Here is a 16,754-nt window from a genome sequence, read left to right as displayed (position 1 = left end):
CGGGAGATTAGCAGTGATCAACACTAAAGGAGAAGAGAATAAAAGATGAAAATAAAACAAACCTATTAACTTAATTAACTACCCCCCTCCTTCTCTCTGTCTCTAAGTGAGTATTGATGATTTACATTTGGATGCTTTGGTGAAATTGAAACAGTTCCCTCAGGTGCAGCTCAAATGCAGTTTTTCTCAGATTTGTGCATCTAAAAGACAAAAATCTGTCTAAGATGCATTTGGGTTGGTTCTCCGTGATGTTCTAGGGGGTTTTGAATCCTCAGGCAATAGTGAATTCAGTCAGCTGACTCATCACATGTCTTTCATATCAATAAGATGTGAAACAGAAATGTGCTGTGAGGAGAGTTAATAGGTAAAACTGCTCACACAATAAACAACAGTCTCATGACATAGTCATATATGTTAAAAGTCAGATCTCAGGCACAGGCTACGTCTTCTTAGTGGTACTTTTGACTAACTGAAAAGGTTTATGTGTAGCTATTTATTTATTAAAACAGATCCTCAAACAGTGCTGCCTAGGGTGGAGACCCATAGCGTACAGTGCCAGGGTGTTAGCCTCCCCAGTGAACCAGAGAATTGGGGCAGTTATCTGGTTACTGATCCCAACATGTAACACTGGACTTGGATAAAAGTCAAGTGATTCCACAGGATCCAGACCGACAACCCTGAGCGCTCCAACATCACACTCGTTTCACAGAAAACGATCAAGGCTTCCAGCCAGGCAAGCCCGGCCTTTGTTTTGCTTATTAGAGCAGCTGGCAGCTTTCAAATGGGATTTTTGTTAACGCAATAATGAAATTGGAGTCACACGGTTGAAGCTTTCTGCTCAGGACTCTCTGGAGTTGCTCCTGTGTATTCAATTGTTGTAGGCATGTGTGCACCCTGTTACTATCTGTGCATGCAAATAGATCTGTGCCATACTGACACAGGACTGGCTGGTACTAAATGTTGGGGGGGGGTTAATGCAGGAAAGCCTATTCGTTAGTTGTTGCTAAATGATATTAGTGTGTCTTACAGTCATTGTTATAGAAGCATGTGTCACCTGCTGCTGTGGATGAGGCGACGGGTGCAAAGGTGAGGTCGCTGCTGGTGTCGCGGAGTAGCAGTCAGCCCACATTCTTGCTGTTGCTAATATGACCACAGAGCATCTCTGCCTAGCCCTCAGGGGTCACAGGTCACAGGTCACAACCTGAAATAAAGAGCTTGAGGGGCAAGCGATGCATCTGCGTGTGAGGGTTCGTCAGCACGGTGCAATGCAAACCTGTCGGGAAAGCCCAACAAGTTTGCTCAAGTTTGTCTTTTCAGCGCCGTCCCGATTATACAAAGAAACCTGTTGAAGTCAGCAGAAATATACTATAAGATAAAGCGCCAACTAGACATACTGTATGTGGATCAAGCTTCTAATGTTGAAATTGTGAAGCTGAGGAAGCGGATTTCATTGGAAGAATTTGAACGGTCTTCCTGAGTGTGTTTTTGTGCCCCTGAATGAACAAAAGATTGTGTCTCACCAGTGCTGCTGTCCTGGCCGATGACTTCACTTTAACTCATAAATGTGTGTTCTATGCTGACAACTTGCAGCTTCAGTTTAGTGCCTGAGTGTAGAGTCAAGATCACCAGCAGATGGTGAGAGCTGAGAGTGTTTTTATTGTCATGAGCCGGGCTGCTTCATTGCTGTCTGTCCTGCTAAAATACCAAACACCCTACCGGCATGGGTTTCATAAAAACTGCCTCATTGTCTGAAAAATGTGCTGAAACTGCTCCAGAACCTGAAATAAGTGATGAGGTGGCTCCCAACTTCCAGCCAGTCATCTCTCAAGGACTTGGGTCTTTGACTGGTGCCACTGACAATTCTCTGTGATACCGCGGCCTGGCTCTTTTTCAGGCTGGACAGTGTCCTGTTACTTTCAGCTGAGACCTCATGTAAATCGGATTTGCTAAAAAGAGGCGTTAAATGTGTGAGCAGAGCCCCGCTGCACATGTTGCTGTCCGTTAGTGCTGCTTCATTCATGCCCAGTAATGAGCAGGCTGCAGGGCCAGACTGTGGTTGTTTTTCCACTACAACCACAGAGTTCACTTTGAAATTATACTCTGATTCACATATTTCTTTACACTTGTTCAGTTTTGAAGATGGGGCCTTTTTTGTGTTGCGTCCCAGAACCCCTAGAATGGGCGTAACACCAGTGTTGGCTCTCATCGACAAGACTCTTTTCTGACTGTTCTGTGTGGGCGGAATAAGTGGATTTTGGCTCTCGCACTTGAGCGTCTTTCAAATTCAACAGGAATTTTCTTGTGCCATGAAGGAGGAACTTTTTATTTAATAGATTAATCAGAATTTTTTTATGTTTTCAGTCCACATTTTTATGCACTTGTGTATTTATTTAATGCTAAAATAGGTTTTTGTGCATTCTGTGCATCTTCTGTGCAGTTTGGAATGTCTTATTAAATACCTTCTCAGTAAGGAATAATGCAGAAAGGTGTAGAAGGAAGTTTGGTGCTGTCCTTGCATATGTACCATCCTCAGCTTTGTCGAGATGTGCTCCTATATTTGAATTCTGTGTGAGTTAATTAGACCGTTCTTCCTTGTGGCAGCAGCAGTGGCTACAGTGTGTTCGTGAGCTGAATCATCACAGAGAGCAGCGAAACATATTGGTTACCATCTGAATGTTTTTACACCAGCTGTGTCTGCAAATACAAGTACAGGAGAGTGTTTTATTAGCGGGTTCAGAGCACAGCCACACCTGTGATTTGTTGCCCTTTAACTCAGAGTCTTCCCAAGAATGTTTAAGAGGAACGGGAGGTCATTCATCCCAGATTTTTTCAAGCACATTGCCTCCAATGTTTGCTGAATTAATTTGGAGGGACCTTTATACACATTTGGACACGAATGCACCAAGCAGCTTACCTACAGAGTCAACCTTGTCAGTGTGAGTGCTGCTGCCTTAAGCACCATGATGTCTCCAGCGCTGTTCTTCTACCTCACGGTGTTCCTTCTGTATATCCATGCTGACCTTTCAGAGCCAGCTGTGTGAGTTGTCTGCAGAGATGCTGGTCCACCTCTCGCTGCGCCAGGCATAGAGAGGCCCTGGTGGGACCCACCGATGGATAAATAAATAAAGAGGGAACTCAAGCAGTTGGCTTTACCAGAGATCATCTTATCTGATTCCAGAAGCCACTGAAGCATTTAAAACCAAAGGGAAGTGGTTTGAGCACTCCTGGTCTGAGCCATACCTCCTGTATGCAGATTTTTAATGGCCCAACACAATAGCAATGGTGGTAACTGCATTTAGTGACGTTCTTTTATCTGTGTGCATCTGAAATGGCGAAAGCTTTAGTGCAGAGAGGTAAATGTGGAGGGGGTGTGAAATAATTTGATAATCAAGAGTCGATTTCTGTCCCCGTAAGGGGTTATTGATTGTTGACTCTTCAGAACAGATGGATTGATGACAAAAGGCCATCTGCAGGGTCGGCAAAAGAGACGGCAAAGGAATGAGATGTTTAATCTGTTTACGGTGATTCAGAGGGCGCCGCAGTTAAAGCTAACGGTCTGTGGCAGATGTCCACTGACATTTCCTCATGCGGGATCAGTGGACAACCAAACCAACAGAGATATTCTGCATTATTAAAATACATACTCTCTGTACTGGCTGCAAAAACAGAGAAAATCTAGTTATATCCAGGTTTTAAATGATCCTTGTCAGAGTTCAGTTGTACACAGGCTGCGCACCATCCGTTGCTTCCTTCCATTCACCATTTTGCATTGAATCATAGGAAACTTCAGACGCGCATCCTTATAGAACATTTCCCTCTGTGCCCAGACTGCAGCATGTGTTTCCAACCAGAGGGGACAAATTCATCTTGTAGCTGTTGAATAATAAATTAGCGAGCAGAGGGAGGCCTGTAGTCACTCCCTCGCTACTCCTAACAGGTGAAACACAACACAAAACTTCCTTTAATGTTGTGATTTAGCTCATATTCTACAGACATCATTTTGCTGTGGTCACATGTGCATTTCAGGAGAGAAATTGCTGTTGTTTGGAGAAACTGGTTTGGGATTTTTGTTTTAACATTATATAAAACATTCCTTGATTTAGTTTAAGAATCAAAGATGCATTCTGGGTGGCAGACAGCAGAGGTTTTACTTTTCTCTCTTCTGACTCAACTATGAAATATCACACGAATGTGGACCTAAACAACATAATCGTCAGTTTGTATCATCCACACGTTTAAACCTGTTGTAAATCATGCCTGCAGCAGTTATTAACATTATATTAATGCAATTCATTGCACACTGGAGTCAGTAATGTTCTAATGTTTTACATGGATTGTGAACACAATTTTTCCTTCTTTTAAAAATTTTGTTTAGAAGTCAGGGAGAGGAGCTATTGTAGTTTTTTGGAGGTGAGTCCCATCAGGCCAATGTGATTTACTTCCACATTTACTACTTGTCTCTTGAACTCTGCGCCTGCCAGTTGGATTTAATTTTACAAGTTTCTGGAAAAGTGAGAAGTGTTTTGTTGGGGTGAGAGAAAGTATTGTGCTAGTAACTAAACCCACATTCACCATTCATAGATGTGAGCAGGAGTCTGTTGTGTGACTCAAGAGTGCATTTGGAACCTGCACAGACAGCACGGCTGCAGCTTCTTTCAGACCGACTCATTCATGCACCTGCTGCCTGCTTCCTCCTCCTCCTCCTCTCCCTCCCTCCCTCCTCTCCCTCTAGCTGTCTGCTGATGTGTTGTCCTGCTGTCTGCCTTATTTTTCTGAACGCAACAGCAATCAATCAATCTTTATTTATATAGTGTCTGTTACAATCAAAATTGTTTCAAGGCGCTATCCAGAATCCCAGGGCCTAACCCCAGACAAGCAACAGTGGCAGGAAAAACTCCTCTTTAACAGGAAGAAACCTTGAGGACGTAAGGGGAGGGGAGAGGAGAGGAGAGGGGAGGAGAGAGGGGGGGAGGAGAGGAGAGGAGAGGAGAGAGAGGAGAGGAGAGAGAGGAGAGGAGAGGGGAGGAGAGGAGAGGAGAAAAACTGCACAAGAAAATGTGGTCATGACATCATCACTGACCTTCTAGGTGAGTAGTATATAGGGGAGTATATAACAGAAACACCCTGATAGAGTCTTCTCAGAAACTTTCTTTTTCTCACAACAACTCACCCAAACCTTTTTTTGACAGAGGTCATGTGATTCTGCACTGTAGAATAAGATTACCTTGAATTTTCTTCACTAAAAAATGAACACATTTATCTAGTTGCAGGATTGTTCCTGTTCTTATCGTGATGTTTTTTCTAATTGAACTGATTCAGTATTTTTTTAAAAAGCCAATACTTTGTGATTGAATCCAATATTAACCACAGATGTCATGAAGCTGCTCTCAGCTTCACTAAAGGATGTTCAGGACACTCTTGATTTTGCCATTTACCTGATTTTTTTCCCCCTTGGGTGTATTTTTATTCCTGAACCAGCTGCTGGCCAACCGTCAATGCCTCATATGGCAGAAGACGGAAATTGGGCAGCAGTGAAAAAATGACATCACCAGAACGAATGTGACCATGTCACTGCTGCAGAGAACTGAGAGAAATGATATTTTAAAAATCTCCTGCTGGTCATCAAGGTCAGCCAGAATCTGAATTATGTATCTACTTCATCATCTTCTTGCTCAGAATAAAAGGCCTGCTGCTTAAGTGTTCCACGGTGTTTTGGAGGTGGTTGTGTGGAGCACAGGGAGGTCATGTGACTGAATCAGCTCCTTCTTCATCACTGTCTTCACTGTAATAAAGCACACTGCTTCCCCTCAGCTGAGTGAATTAGAGTCTTATGACAACCCCAACCCTACAACCCCCCTTCCTCTCCTCTTCTGATGTACCACATTGAACTGTAACAGACCTTCTAAGCTTCCATACAGCATTCCTTAAAGAACATGCTCCTGTCACCTGCACATTCACCTGGGTGCGAGCCGTTCTAGCAGCTGCTGTCAGGCTTTTTACCTCTGTGTACTTTGTTCCTAAAACCCTTCATTATTCATTGTGATGTATTCCTCTGTCATTCAGGTTTCCTTAAACCAGAGGTGTCCACACCCAGACCTCGAGGGTTGCATTCCAGCCGGGTTTTGTGTCCTGCACCTTGAAAGTGTTTTACTGTCTGGTAGACTGGAAGACCCGGCTGGACTGAGGCCTTTGGGGTCTGGACACCGCTGCCTTAAACCATGTTGATTGGCTGTGTTGGGTGTCATGAAGTGTGAGCACGCATCTGAAACAATGAAGAGATCTTTTATGACAACCGATCGCTGACCAGCTTGTAGCAGATCCACCTCTCTCTCTCTCTAATAGAAACTCCTGTTCTGTCTCCCATCTTCAGCAAGCCGTGTTCCCAGAAACAGGATCATGGGGCAAAGCTGATGGAGTGCTGCTCTGCCAAGCTCACCCTTTAGATCCAATAACACTGACGTGAGCTCCAGTTGACTGGTGTCGTGGAATTTTTAGCCGTTTGGAGAAGTAAACGATGGGCCGCATTCACCAATATGTTCTTAAGAATCTTCTTAGATTCTCTCTTAAGTTGTTCTTAAGAAGTTTCTTAAGAAAACCCTACGTCGGATTCATCAACGCATTTGTAAGCCCCAGAATTGTTCGCAGCTGTGTTCTTAGATTGATGAATGCCATCTGTTCGTAAGTTGAAAGCGTGTGCCAGGTGAGTCTAATTAACATTCGATTAGCATAAGTCACCGCCCACTAATGCCCATAAAAGGAACTGCAGCAGGACCCTGTAGACAGAGCAAAAAGCAGCCAAATGCCCAAAGCGAAATGCCCAAAGCTTGCCTCTCCACGCCTGATTTCTGACGCCGTGTTGAACAATCAAGAAAGGATGGCTAACATGCTTGATAAAATTGCCTCAACCCTGATGATTATAGCCAACACGCTTAAAGAAATCAACGAGAATGTAAAAAAAATAAGAATGTAAAAAAAGAAAAACGTGTAAAAGCTGTGCTCTGAAACCGGTCTCTCTTATTTTTTCTTTTTGAAGTGAATCAAGACTGTTGGACTGAAATTGTGACAATAATGCATTTTATTCACAAATGGTCAATTAATCGCGCTCGAACGTGAACCACGTGCCTGCAGTCTGGCCCCATCATTGCGTCAGGACGCACATCCTCACAGGGTTGTGGCTCTGTCCAAACACATCCAGCGCCCCTTTAAAATGCCGATGGTGCGTTCAATGGTGGAGCGACTGCGCGCATGCATCTGATTGAATAAAATTTCCTGTGGAGTCTGAGGGTTGGTCAGTGGTGTCAACAACCAGGGAGCCAGGACATATCCTCGATCCCCTAATAAAATAAATCAAGATAAAATCAAATAAAAAGACAGTTTTGGCATGGTTTCCAATTTGGCTGATTAATGTTAAGTCATTGGCACATTTATGTAATTTTAAAATTCTCAGTAAATCACCAAAATAGGAAATAAATAAATAAATATGACAGAATTATCATTGTAATATTGAATTTTATTGAACTGCACAAGAGAAGAAAACACAACCATGCCAACATGTCGGCACTGAAATGTGCGTAAGAGTACTCCTGAGTGTTCGTAGGATTTGTTCTTACCTACGCATAAATCCAGGATAAGAAGAAATTGGTGAATGCCGCAATCTTCGTAAATTGTTCGTAAGTGGGACTTAAGAACAAATTTGTTCGTAAGAACGGTTCGTGAATGAGGCCCAATGAATCTAAGTTACTGCGTAGGAAATGGTTTGTTCCAGTCAGTCGGTCAGGATACACACACAGAAGCATGCGGAGAGATCTCTACTAAATGTACACAGTTCTGATCTTATATAGCCGAAGGCCCGCCTCTGAGGCGCGGACACAGGACGTCGTTACAGCATGTGTGTGCTGCATGCACAGGACACAGGACGTCAACACAGTAGGTGCGCGCTGCATGCACCGCAGGAGTTTGGTGCCTTCACAGCATGTGTTCCGGCTGGCGCAAGAAGTTGAATGACTGAGAATGCCCCCCCCCCCAGTCGTTTGACGCTGGTCTCCTTTGAACCTTTGTTTCTTGCAAATGCATGAGGTGGCAAACGGACTTCATCTGCTCTCCTAAATTTCCATTTCAACCCTTCCTTTTGCACTCAATTTACATTTCACAATCAAATTCCATTTCAATTTCCTCCTTTTGCACTCAATTTACATTTCCTCTCTTTCTACAGGTTCACCACAGCACCACTATGACTGATGGGGATTATGACTTCCTTATAAAGCTTCTGGCCCTGGGGGACTCGGGGGTGGGGAAGACCACCTTCCTGTACCGCTACACAGACAACAAGTTCAACCCCAAATTTATTACCACAGTTGGGATTGACTTCAGGGAAAAGCGAGTGGTGCGTACTGCTCTTTAATTTACCCTATGAAATACCTGCTCTGTTACCATGGTTTCCATGTTGTTTGCACAGGTGCTTTCTTTGGCCTGTACTTATTGAAGCATAAATTGTCGAAGCTGTCAGGTCTGGATTTACATTTGTCTTCTGAGCAGCTGAGTCGTGTCACCATCTTGATTCACACACAGAGATGAAATCTGGGTCACCTCCACCCAGTCCTGCTGCTCCTGGCCTCTCTCGCTCTCTCTCTCTCTCTCTCTCTTCTGGCTGTAGTTGCTGCTTTTTGATATAAATACACTGTAAAAACATTACTTCTCTACTGTCCTACTATCACTCTTCCATCACTTTACCAGTACTCTGAGTCAACGGTGCGTTTGCCTATATAATTATACAGGGTTTGTTCTTGGTTTCATTGCATTTTGTTGCTAACCCAGTGGTGCAACACCGGAAGAGTCTTCCTGCTCCTCATCCTCCTCCTCCTCCTCCTGCTCCTCGTCATCCTCATCCTCTTCCTCCTGCTCCTTCTCCTCCTCCTCACAGGACAGATAAATAGATCAACTGAGGATTTCATAGTAAAAGATTGATTTTTAAAAAAAATCTCTTTAGGTTGTTTGAAACCTTTTACTGCTTTGATCCATTAAAATCCTCCTGGTACGTAACTGTCCAGATATCTGAGCTTCAGTTTTGTTCCATTCACCTTTTCTAATTAGATTTGCTGCAGTGCTGATTTCATCCTGCCGTCCCACATGACTCATAAGTTTGAGGATTGTTCCTCAGCTCTCATTTGTGCTGTACGTGTGTTAAGATCACACACCGGTAACAACAGTCAGAAAGGTTGACACCAGCTGCAGCTGCTTCACAGGTGCTTCTTCTAAATTTAGAAATGATAGATATTACAACTTTTGTTAGCACTACCACCTTCTGTTGTTGGGATTTTAGCTTTATTCGTCATTAACAACAGGCAATACTTAATAAGCATTAGGATTCTTTAGAAGTGACTGTTCTTTTCATTATCACAACATACGACTTTGACTGAAACTCGCTTTTTTTCAGTTTCATTCACTTCATCGCCATTCTGCTGCTGTTATGTGATGATTCAGTAAAACTGTGGTTCTGTCCAGGTCTACACGGCCTCCAATGGAACAACCACAGGCAAAACCTTCAAGGTCCACCTTCAGCTCTGGGACACAGCAGGACAGGAGAGGTGAGCTCCTTTGGTCCTTCTTCTTGTCCCTTTTGAATTATTTTTCATAAAAGAAGACAGACATATGGATCGTGTGTCTCAGCTCAGCCACTGCAGGCCCAGGAACCTCCAGTGGCTAATAATGGTGAAGAGGCGTGGGTGTTTGATCCAGGTTCCATAATGGTCATCTTATTACTACATGCACACAATGTTTAAATCTGCAGCAAATCAACTCATCAGAATCTTTTCAGGCCTTTCGTGACACCTCACCAAATGTATTTCAGCCAAAATGGGGCCTTTGACTAAAGCCAACGTTTTGAATGAACCATGTTTAAGTTACACCCGGTGTGACTGTTGTGACCTGGTGCCTGAGGTCGTTGGTCCTGGCTGAGGACGTGCCGTGGTGCTCGTGCATGAGCCCAGTTCTTCAGAGATTCCTCAACTTTATTTTATTTGTAAAGTTTGGTCTGAATGTGAAGGAAGCACACACTCTGTGTGTGTGCGTGTGTGTGCGTGTGTGTGTGTGTGGGGGGGGGTCTTGATCTGTGTGTCCTGATGACTCACTGTATGATGAGTCAGCGTTAGACACAACTTAAATAATCATTCTTATTTTCTTTATGTAACTGGGAAGCGACTGTTTTCTTCCTAATGTTGACTCAAGTATCTGCATTTGTCCTCTTTGTTTGCATGTTAAATATTTGCTAACGTAAGTGTCCTGACGTCACACAGAACCATCCTAGTAAGGTGTAAACTGTCTGATAATGATGTGTTCACTAGTGTGCTCCAGCAGATGTTTACTTTAGTTCGACCTCGATGTGTTTTGCTGGAAATCAATGAGCTGTGAGGTTCATTCAGGGCTCAGTGACCAGGAGAACTTCACAGAATGCAAAACTGCTAAACCTTCCTGATTTTCTCAATGTTTTCCTTAGTTTCCGTCCTTTAACACAGTCTTTGAGACAGATTCTCAGGCAAATGTTTCATTTGTTCACGGTTTGAGCATCTTTATGAGCAGAATTTAGAACTTTAGAACTCTCTGGCAGACGTGAGCAGACACTAACTGGGGCTGTGCTGATTTGGCTTCAGATGGTTCTTTCCTGCGTGACCTTGTGTCCACAATGCTGCCTCATAGTTGAACTATACAAGATTAAAAGTTTCAGAGCAGCTTGAGTCAACCAGGTGATGGAGCTAAATACTAGAATTGTAATTATGGCTCTTTAATAGAGCTTTCATTAAATGATTAAACTGAAGATATACACTCCTAATATGTGCAGAAACGAATGCCAAGAACAAACTGTCTGCAAGTCTGCGAATTGTAGAGCTTGTGTGGAGAAAAGTCACAGCATCAACAGCAGCGTCAGTCAGATTTACAGGGATGTTTGTTGTTCCTGTTCCAGGTTCCGCAGTCTGACGACAGCGTTCTTTAGGGACGCCATGGGCTTCCTGCTGATGTTCGATCTGACCAGCCAGCAGAGCTTCCTCAACGTCAGAAACTGGATGAGTGAGTTGGCCTCTCCTACGGATTAGATATGCGACTCATTTAAGCCTGGGTGCTGTGGAGGACATCGGCTGCACATTCTCCCATTCATGTGCTGTTTCCAGGTCAGCTGCAGGCTAACGCTTACTGTGAGAACCCCGATATCGTGTTGGTGGGAAACAAGGCGGACCTGGCTGACCAGCGGGAGGTTCAGGAGAAACAGGCCAAGGAGCTGGCTGATAAATACGGGTTTGTTCTTTCACCCTTACATAGGGAGACATTTTAAGTTTTTAAGCTTGCACAGCCAGAGCGCTATAAAGCTGCTCCACCAGACCCATGACCCCACCTGAGGAAAGGTCTCCTACTTGCACTAATCTCACTATCACTCCTCTGACCAGACTTGGTATTATATCTGTAGACGGGTGGCTGCTGTTTTGAAAGCTCCTCCTGTTTCAGTCTCCAGAGTTTCTGTCTTCCAGTTACGCTCCTGCTTATTTCTTTCCTACAGAAATATCAATAAGTCTTACAGTTTAAAGTTTTAAGTAGCAGATGCTGTGTGGCACCTTAAGTAACTTCACCATGTTGTGATATGATGTATTTGCTTGTTTCACAAGTCTACAGTGTTGGCATTTAATTAGATCCAAACCGATTCCCTTTTTTAACCAAAGAACCTCTATTCCATCTGCAGAATGCATTGGAATATGATGCTTCTCCTCCTGCTTTTTGGGAACTGGCTTTACAGACCCAGTCATCAAGTTGTAGGAGCGACGACATACAGCATAAGACCTGAAAACTCCTTTTACCTCTTACTTAGTTCAGTGAAGAGCTCCTGTGGCCCAGTGGAACATGTCTTTACATCCAGTTACGCAGGCACAAACATAATACACTTCCTGTTCAACAAGTTAGAGGTCACTTCCTGGTTTCATTCCGGCAACTCAAGATATAATGATATCTGTCAGCGCAGCTTTGTTGCAGGAAGATCTGAACACTTCAGTTTTTCTGTACTGAGACGTGAATGTAGAATCAGCTGATATTTTGCCCTCCCCCATGCATCTGGTGCAAGAACCCGGGTTGGGAAGCAGCAAAATAAAATCGATAAATCAAGCGGCAAAATGAGCCAAATAAACTTTAATAAACCAAATAAACCCCACTGAATACCAGGGTTTTGATGATCAGACATCTCTACTGCTTACAGCATCCCCTACTTCGAGACGAGTGCGGCGACAGGAGTAGAGGTGGACAAAGCCGTGATCACGCTGCTGGACCTGGTCATGAAGAGGATGGAGCAATGCGTCGACAAGCCGCCCGCCGAACCGGCCAATGGCAACGGGTCAACAAAACTTTCAGATGAGCAGCCCAGTGAGAAGAAATGTGCATGCTAGATAAAGAGGTGAACGTGGAAAAGAGTCAATGCTCGGCTGTGTGTTTTTTCTACTTGCCACGTTCTATCCTTGTTTTTCCATACTCTGTCAGTTTTACTGCATGTTTATCTATCTTCTAATGCTCAGTCTATACAAAAAAGTCCTTGAAAGGTTTTGATTTTCTCTTTTCCTTTCTCAACCATTTGTCGACGTAGCGTCTCCCTCTAGTGGGTTTTGGCTGTATTACAGTCTAATCCTGAGGGTTTCGACGTCATTTAGCTGGAGAGGAAAGCTCCATCACAGCCAGATTCATGACGTACTTTAGTTGTTTAGCCTTATCTAGTCTAGTTAGGAGCCAATTAATTGTGAGTGGCAATGCTGCTGCAGAGCTTCTTATTTCCCAGTCCTTCATAATGTTGCCAGACGTGACGACGAGCACATTTCCTGATAAATCACACAAGATGGTACTTGTGTAATGGAAGAACTTTTTATATCACAGTAATTTTTGGAGGTGGGCAGATGTATTAGTCCAACCTGACCTGCTGTCTCTGCATTTAAAGTATTATCAAACTGGTAGAGGAGAACCTCAGTTCCAGCTAAAGTGTCACCAAGTTTTACCCACAAAAAAATCCATAAACTGTTTTAAACATCCTTCAATTTCATTGTTATAGTTTTCTTTTAGTTTTTCTTTTTTGCAAAATAATTTAATGCCATAATTTAGTGCTGTTATTATCCAAAATGTAATCAAATTTCACTGTTTAACACCCTTTTAAATACTTTTTCTGGTGCTGTTGGACAGTATGGATCAAAACAGCAAGTTAAACTGTGGACCAACTTATATATATGTCAAAATTGTGTTGTGTCACTCTATTGTTTGCAACTTGGTAGATTTCCTATTGTCCAATTTCGCCCAATTTGCCTTACTTTGTGGAAAAATCTTGATGTGATGAACTAGAAAAAAGAAAATATTTTGGCTATCTGCTAGTTAGCTAGCAGCCTGCATGTGTTTGAGTTGAGCATGATATATAAAAGAGCATTTTATATCATTTTCTCCCTTGGGCTTTTGCTTAACCACCCTATTAACAAGATTGAATGTGTCAAATAAAAAGGAAAAATGCCAACAAGCTTTTGTTTAGTCCCTTTAACAAGTCAGGTGACAAGTCTGCTGCTTCCTGAGGAAAAAAAAACAAACGCCTTGCTAAGAAAATTAGCTGTGTTTTCATCCATAGTGCATAAAGCCAAACAGTTTTCTGCCAAATCCTTTTCCTTGTGCCATATTTTACACAATCAATGCCTGATCCCACATAGAAGATGTCAGATTGCAGCATTCTTCCTTCCTTTTGGTTTTGCTTACTTGGAGGATCTGCCTGTGGAACCCTTCATAGTACTTTTCATCAGAAGCAGTTTCAAACACTGAGATGCTTCAATAATGTAGTTGCTTCTTTTTTTCCCTTTAATCCAGCCAATGTTTCAGTATAGATCATTTGAGCTGCCATATTTATTGCCATCGCTAACATGCTGTCATGCAGTGACGTGTGACTGATAAATCAGGTCAGAACAAAAGTCTCAGAGAAACTCAGCAAGAAGGAGCATCCTGCTGTGTTACTGTGGAAACCGTCACCACCTAAACACAAGCGATCATCTCAAATATAATGCAAAATTATTGTCCCAGATCTGCAAGTGAGTTTGTAAAACCAAGTAAAACCAGAAGAGTTTAAGAGGTCATTTAAAGAAGATATTAAAGAGTTTATTCCTCATGGAGCTTCTTCCCACAAAAACATGCACATTAAGTTAACTGGAGAAAGTGTGTGTCTGCTTGTGCGTGCACATGTCTGCAGTGTTCTGACCCAGTCACTGCTGAGATTGGCTCCAATTGAGAAAGAAAGGTGTCTTAATAACAACAGTATGAACCAACAGCATTTCATCACCGGCGGGTTAATTTTCTCAATTAAATGTAACTAAGACAATCCTCTGGGCTCAGATTTACCTGAGCCTTCTCATATTTCACCTTCTCATATTTTCACTCCAAACTTGCTTTTCTCTCAGTTTGTTTTTTTTTTACTTTCCTTCTCAGCTGTGACCTTTTCTGTTCCTTTTCTGGCTGAAAGCTCTTTCCTGCAGGTAGATCTTGAATTCACTTTGACCGTTTACACAGTCTGAAGAGTCGTGTTGTGCCTGTTATTAACGCTTCAGTCTGACCTCTCCTGCATCCCCCAATATTTGAGTTGTTGATTCGAGCTGACAGGCAGAGGTGGAGGGCAAAGCCAGAGTTTCCATGTTGGTGCTTTCTGTCCTGTCTAAGAATCTCTGAGCTGACGTTGACCCATCTTCTGTGCGCGATTTCCCTCTGACACCTGCAGTTTGTGCACATTTCTTCAGTTTTCACTGTGTGTATCAGCATGTTGGACACGATGAGAATGAGCTGAACTGTGATGCATTCAGTGTTTCTGATGACATAGCTGCAAATAAATCTGTTTGTTTTAAACTGGTTTGGGGTTTTTTCATATTTGTTGATGAAACTGCATTTCCTCAAGGATTTAAAGGCTCTGAGAGGGAAGAACCTTGGGCAGAACCAGGCTGATGGGAGAGGAGAATGAACTTGACACTGTGCCTCGGGCTTGTGATGCTGCTGATGCTCCTCCTCCCTCAACATGTAGCTGCTCGCTTTTGCTCATCGGCTCATGTTCAGCCATCTTCAGACTGTTGGAGCACCTCCATGTTGGTCCTTTAGGTGTTTCCTGCTGCAGAACATCTAAAATTTCCTGAATGTGAGTTAAATGATCTAAAGCTGTGAGCCAGGACGACCCTTTGGTTTGTTCCGGCACCGTGGACCATACATGATGCTATGAGCTCTGACGGCAGGGTCTCATCATCAGAACACACAGACTTTAACTCACAGAGGACAAGCATTTATTTGCATTCTGAGAAACTTCGAACCCATAAAGAGAATTTTTGAACACAACTAAATAAATACCTGAGAACAGCAGAACCAGAAGAATGCAAAGTGCAGAATTAAAAATGTTTCTTTTTCTTGGTGGCAAGTTCAACAAAATAGGAGGAAGATTTGACCCCACTTGATATATGTTATGCTGCAAAATGATCAGAAAGGTGATCTGAATATAGAAAACATGGACCCAGGATTGGCCAAACGTGATTGGAAAGGAAGCAAAAACAAGATATTTAAATAAGAATGTCCAGGATTGTACAGTGTTGATCAGGAGTGGATTTTCAAATTAAACTGACCTCTCTGAATGCTGCGACATGATGTATGAAAAACATCAGCATTAAAACCAGACGATACGGGAGTATAAACAAAGCTATAAACCATTAACACAATAATCTCATCACATGCTGATTTTTCCTCTCAATTTAATTCATCCCACCAACTTTTCTATTGTAATAAGACCCCTCCCCCCTTAGCCTATATATAATCTCATTAACATACTATGTGAGTGGGACAGAAAGTAAAACAGCAGAGAACCCTCAAAAGGCTACAATCATACAAAATGGCATTTCACAGAGAATTAGGTCTTTAAATCGTATCACATGGACTCAGATGTCAGTATAAATAATCTGCTAATTGTGTGCACAGTTTTAAAACAGCTACAATCACCTGCGAGTATCCCTCCTCCAGGTCATGTGCCGTTAATCAAATACTACAGACCGGATGTGTCGAAATCAACAGCTTCAGCATGGAAAATTCTCACTTTTATATCAAAAGCAACTGCCAGGGAAGCTTTCCTGAATGACAACAATGTTTATCATCTTCAATAGGAACCAAATTTTCTTGAGTCTGAACTTTATTAGTTTCAGATCATGTTCCCGTTGTAATTCCAAATCGCACCAGGTGGGGGCACTAATGTGCTCCCCGCTGTGATTTACAGTAATCCGAGCGGTAAAGAAAAAGTAAATTAATTCATCAATTTAATCATTATTAAAGGTTCGATTCAGATTTTTCCCTTTCCTGAATAAAATCTGATGTCCATAAATCCACGATAAAATAAGATAAAATATTCCTGTTGTTGTTACACCCAGACAGAAACTAGAAATCTTTTTCTTCTCTTTCTTGGTAGAAGACCAGCAGAGCTGTGCTTCCTCCTGATGGGGGAATAAAAATGTCCTCCTGCAGGGGTGAAGCAGTACTGACAGTCTGAGAGAAAAGTTCCATGTCAACAAATCGCCGTGTCAGCTTTCAGGGTGGGCCTCATACTTTGGTTATGGTTTCCTCCGGCTGATGTGTCTGATCTTCATCCTCTTCATCCACACTTAGGTCCAGCCTCAGGTTGTCCAGAGTCTGACGGATGGTCAGAGTCTCCTTCCGTCTGTTCATTAAAAAGACGCACATGAGTTTTAGAT

General features: G+C 42.7%; 2 protein-coding genes and 1 long non-coding RNA gene across 4 annotated transcripts in view; 1 reads left to right on the top strand and 2 right to left on the bottom strand.

The window, feature by feature from the left end:
• Positions 1–14,887, top strand: part of rab27b (RAB27B, member RAS oncogene family) — a 29,127-nt gene extending 14,240 nt beyond the window's left edge. For both annotated transcript variants that reach the window (XM_057019736.1, XM_057019737.1), the window contains 5 exons: positions 8,213–8,383; positions 9,502–9,584; positions 10,958–11,061; positions 11,163–11,286; positions 12,233–14,887. In XM_057019736.1, coding sequence (XP_056875716.1) covers positions 8,231–8,383; positions 9,502–9,584; positions 10,958–11,061; positions 11,163–11,286; positions 12,233–12,419 — 651 coding nt within the window. In that variant the 5' untranslated portion in view covers positions 8,213–8,230 and the 3' untranslated portion in view covers positions 12,420–14,887. The remainder of the gene's footprint in view (positions 1–8,212; positions 8,384–9,501; positions 9,585–10,957; positions 11,062–11,162; positions 11,287–12,232) is intronic.
• Positions 7,058–8,212, bottom strand: LOC130517700 (uncharacterized). The gene is made up of 2 exons (XR_008947784.1): positions 7,611–8,212; positions 7,058–7,334 (listed from the first exon to the last, which is right to left on the bottom strand). It is a non-coding gene; the product is annotated as an uncharacterized LOC130517700 (long non-coding RNA).
• A 404-nt stretch (positions 14,888–15,291) lies between the features above and the next one.
• LOC130517693 (cingulin) overlaps positions 15,292–16,754 on the bottom strand; it is a 35,414-nt gene continuing 33,951 nt past the window's right edge. The window contains exon 23 of the mRNA XM_057019731.1: positions 15,292–16,720. Within this exon, the coding sequence (XP_056875711.1) occupies positions 16,603–16,720 (118 nt within the window). The 3' untranslated portion in view covers positions 15,292–16,602. The remainder of the gene's footprint in view (positions 16,721–16,754) is intronic.

This window comes from Takifugu flavidus, chromosome 20, assembly GCF_003711565.1.
Source record: "Takifugu flavidus isolate HTHZ2018 chromosome 20, ASM371156v2, whole genome shotgun sequence".
Lineage (NCBI taxonomy): Eukaryota > Metazoa > Chordata > Actinopteri > Tetraodontiformes > Tetraodontidae > Takifugu > Takifugu flavidus.
Note: the sequence above shows the minus strand (reverse complement) of the source record. Positions and strands in the feature narration are given on the sequence as shown.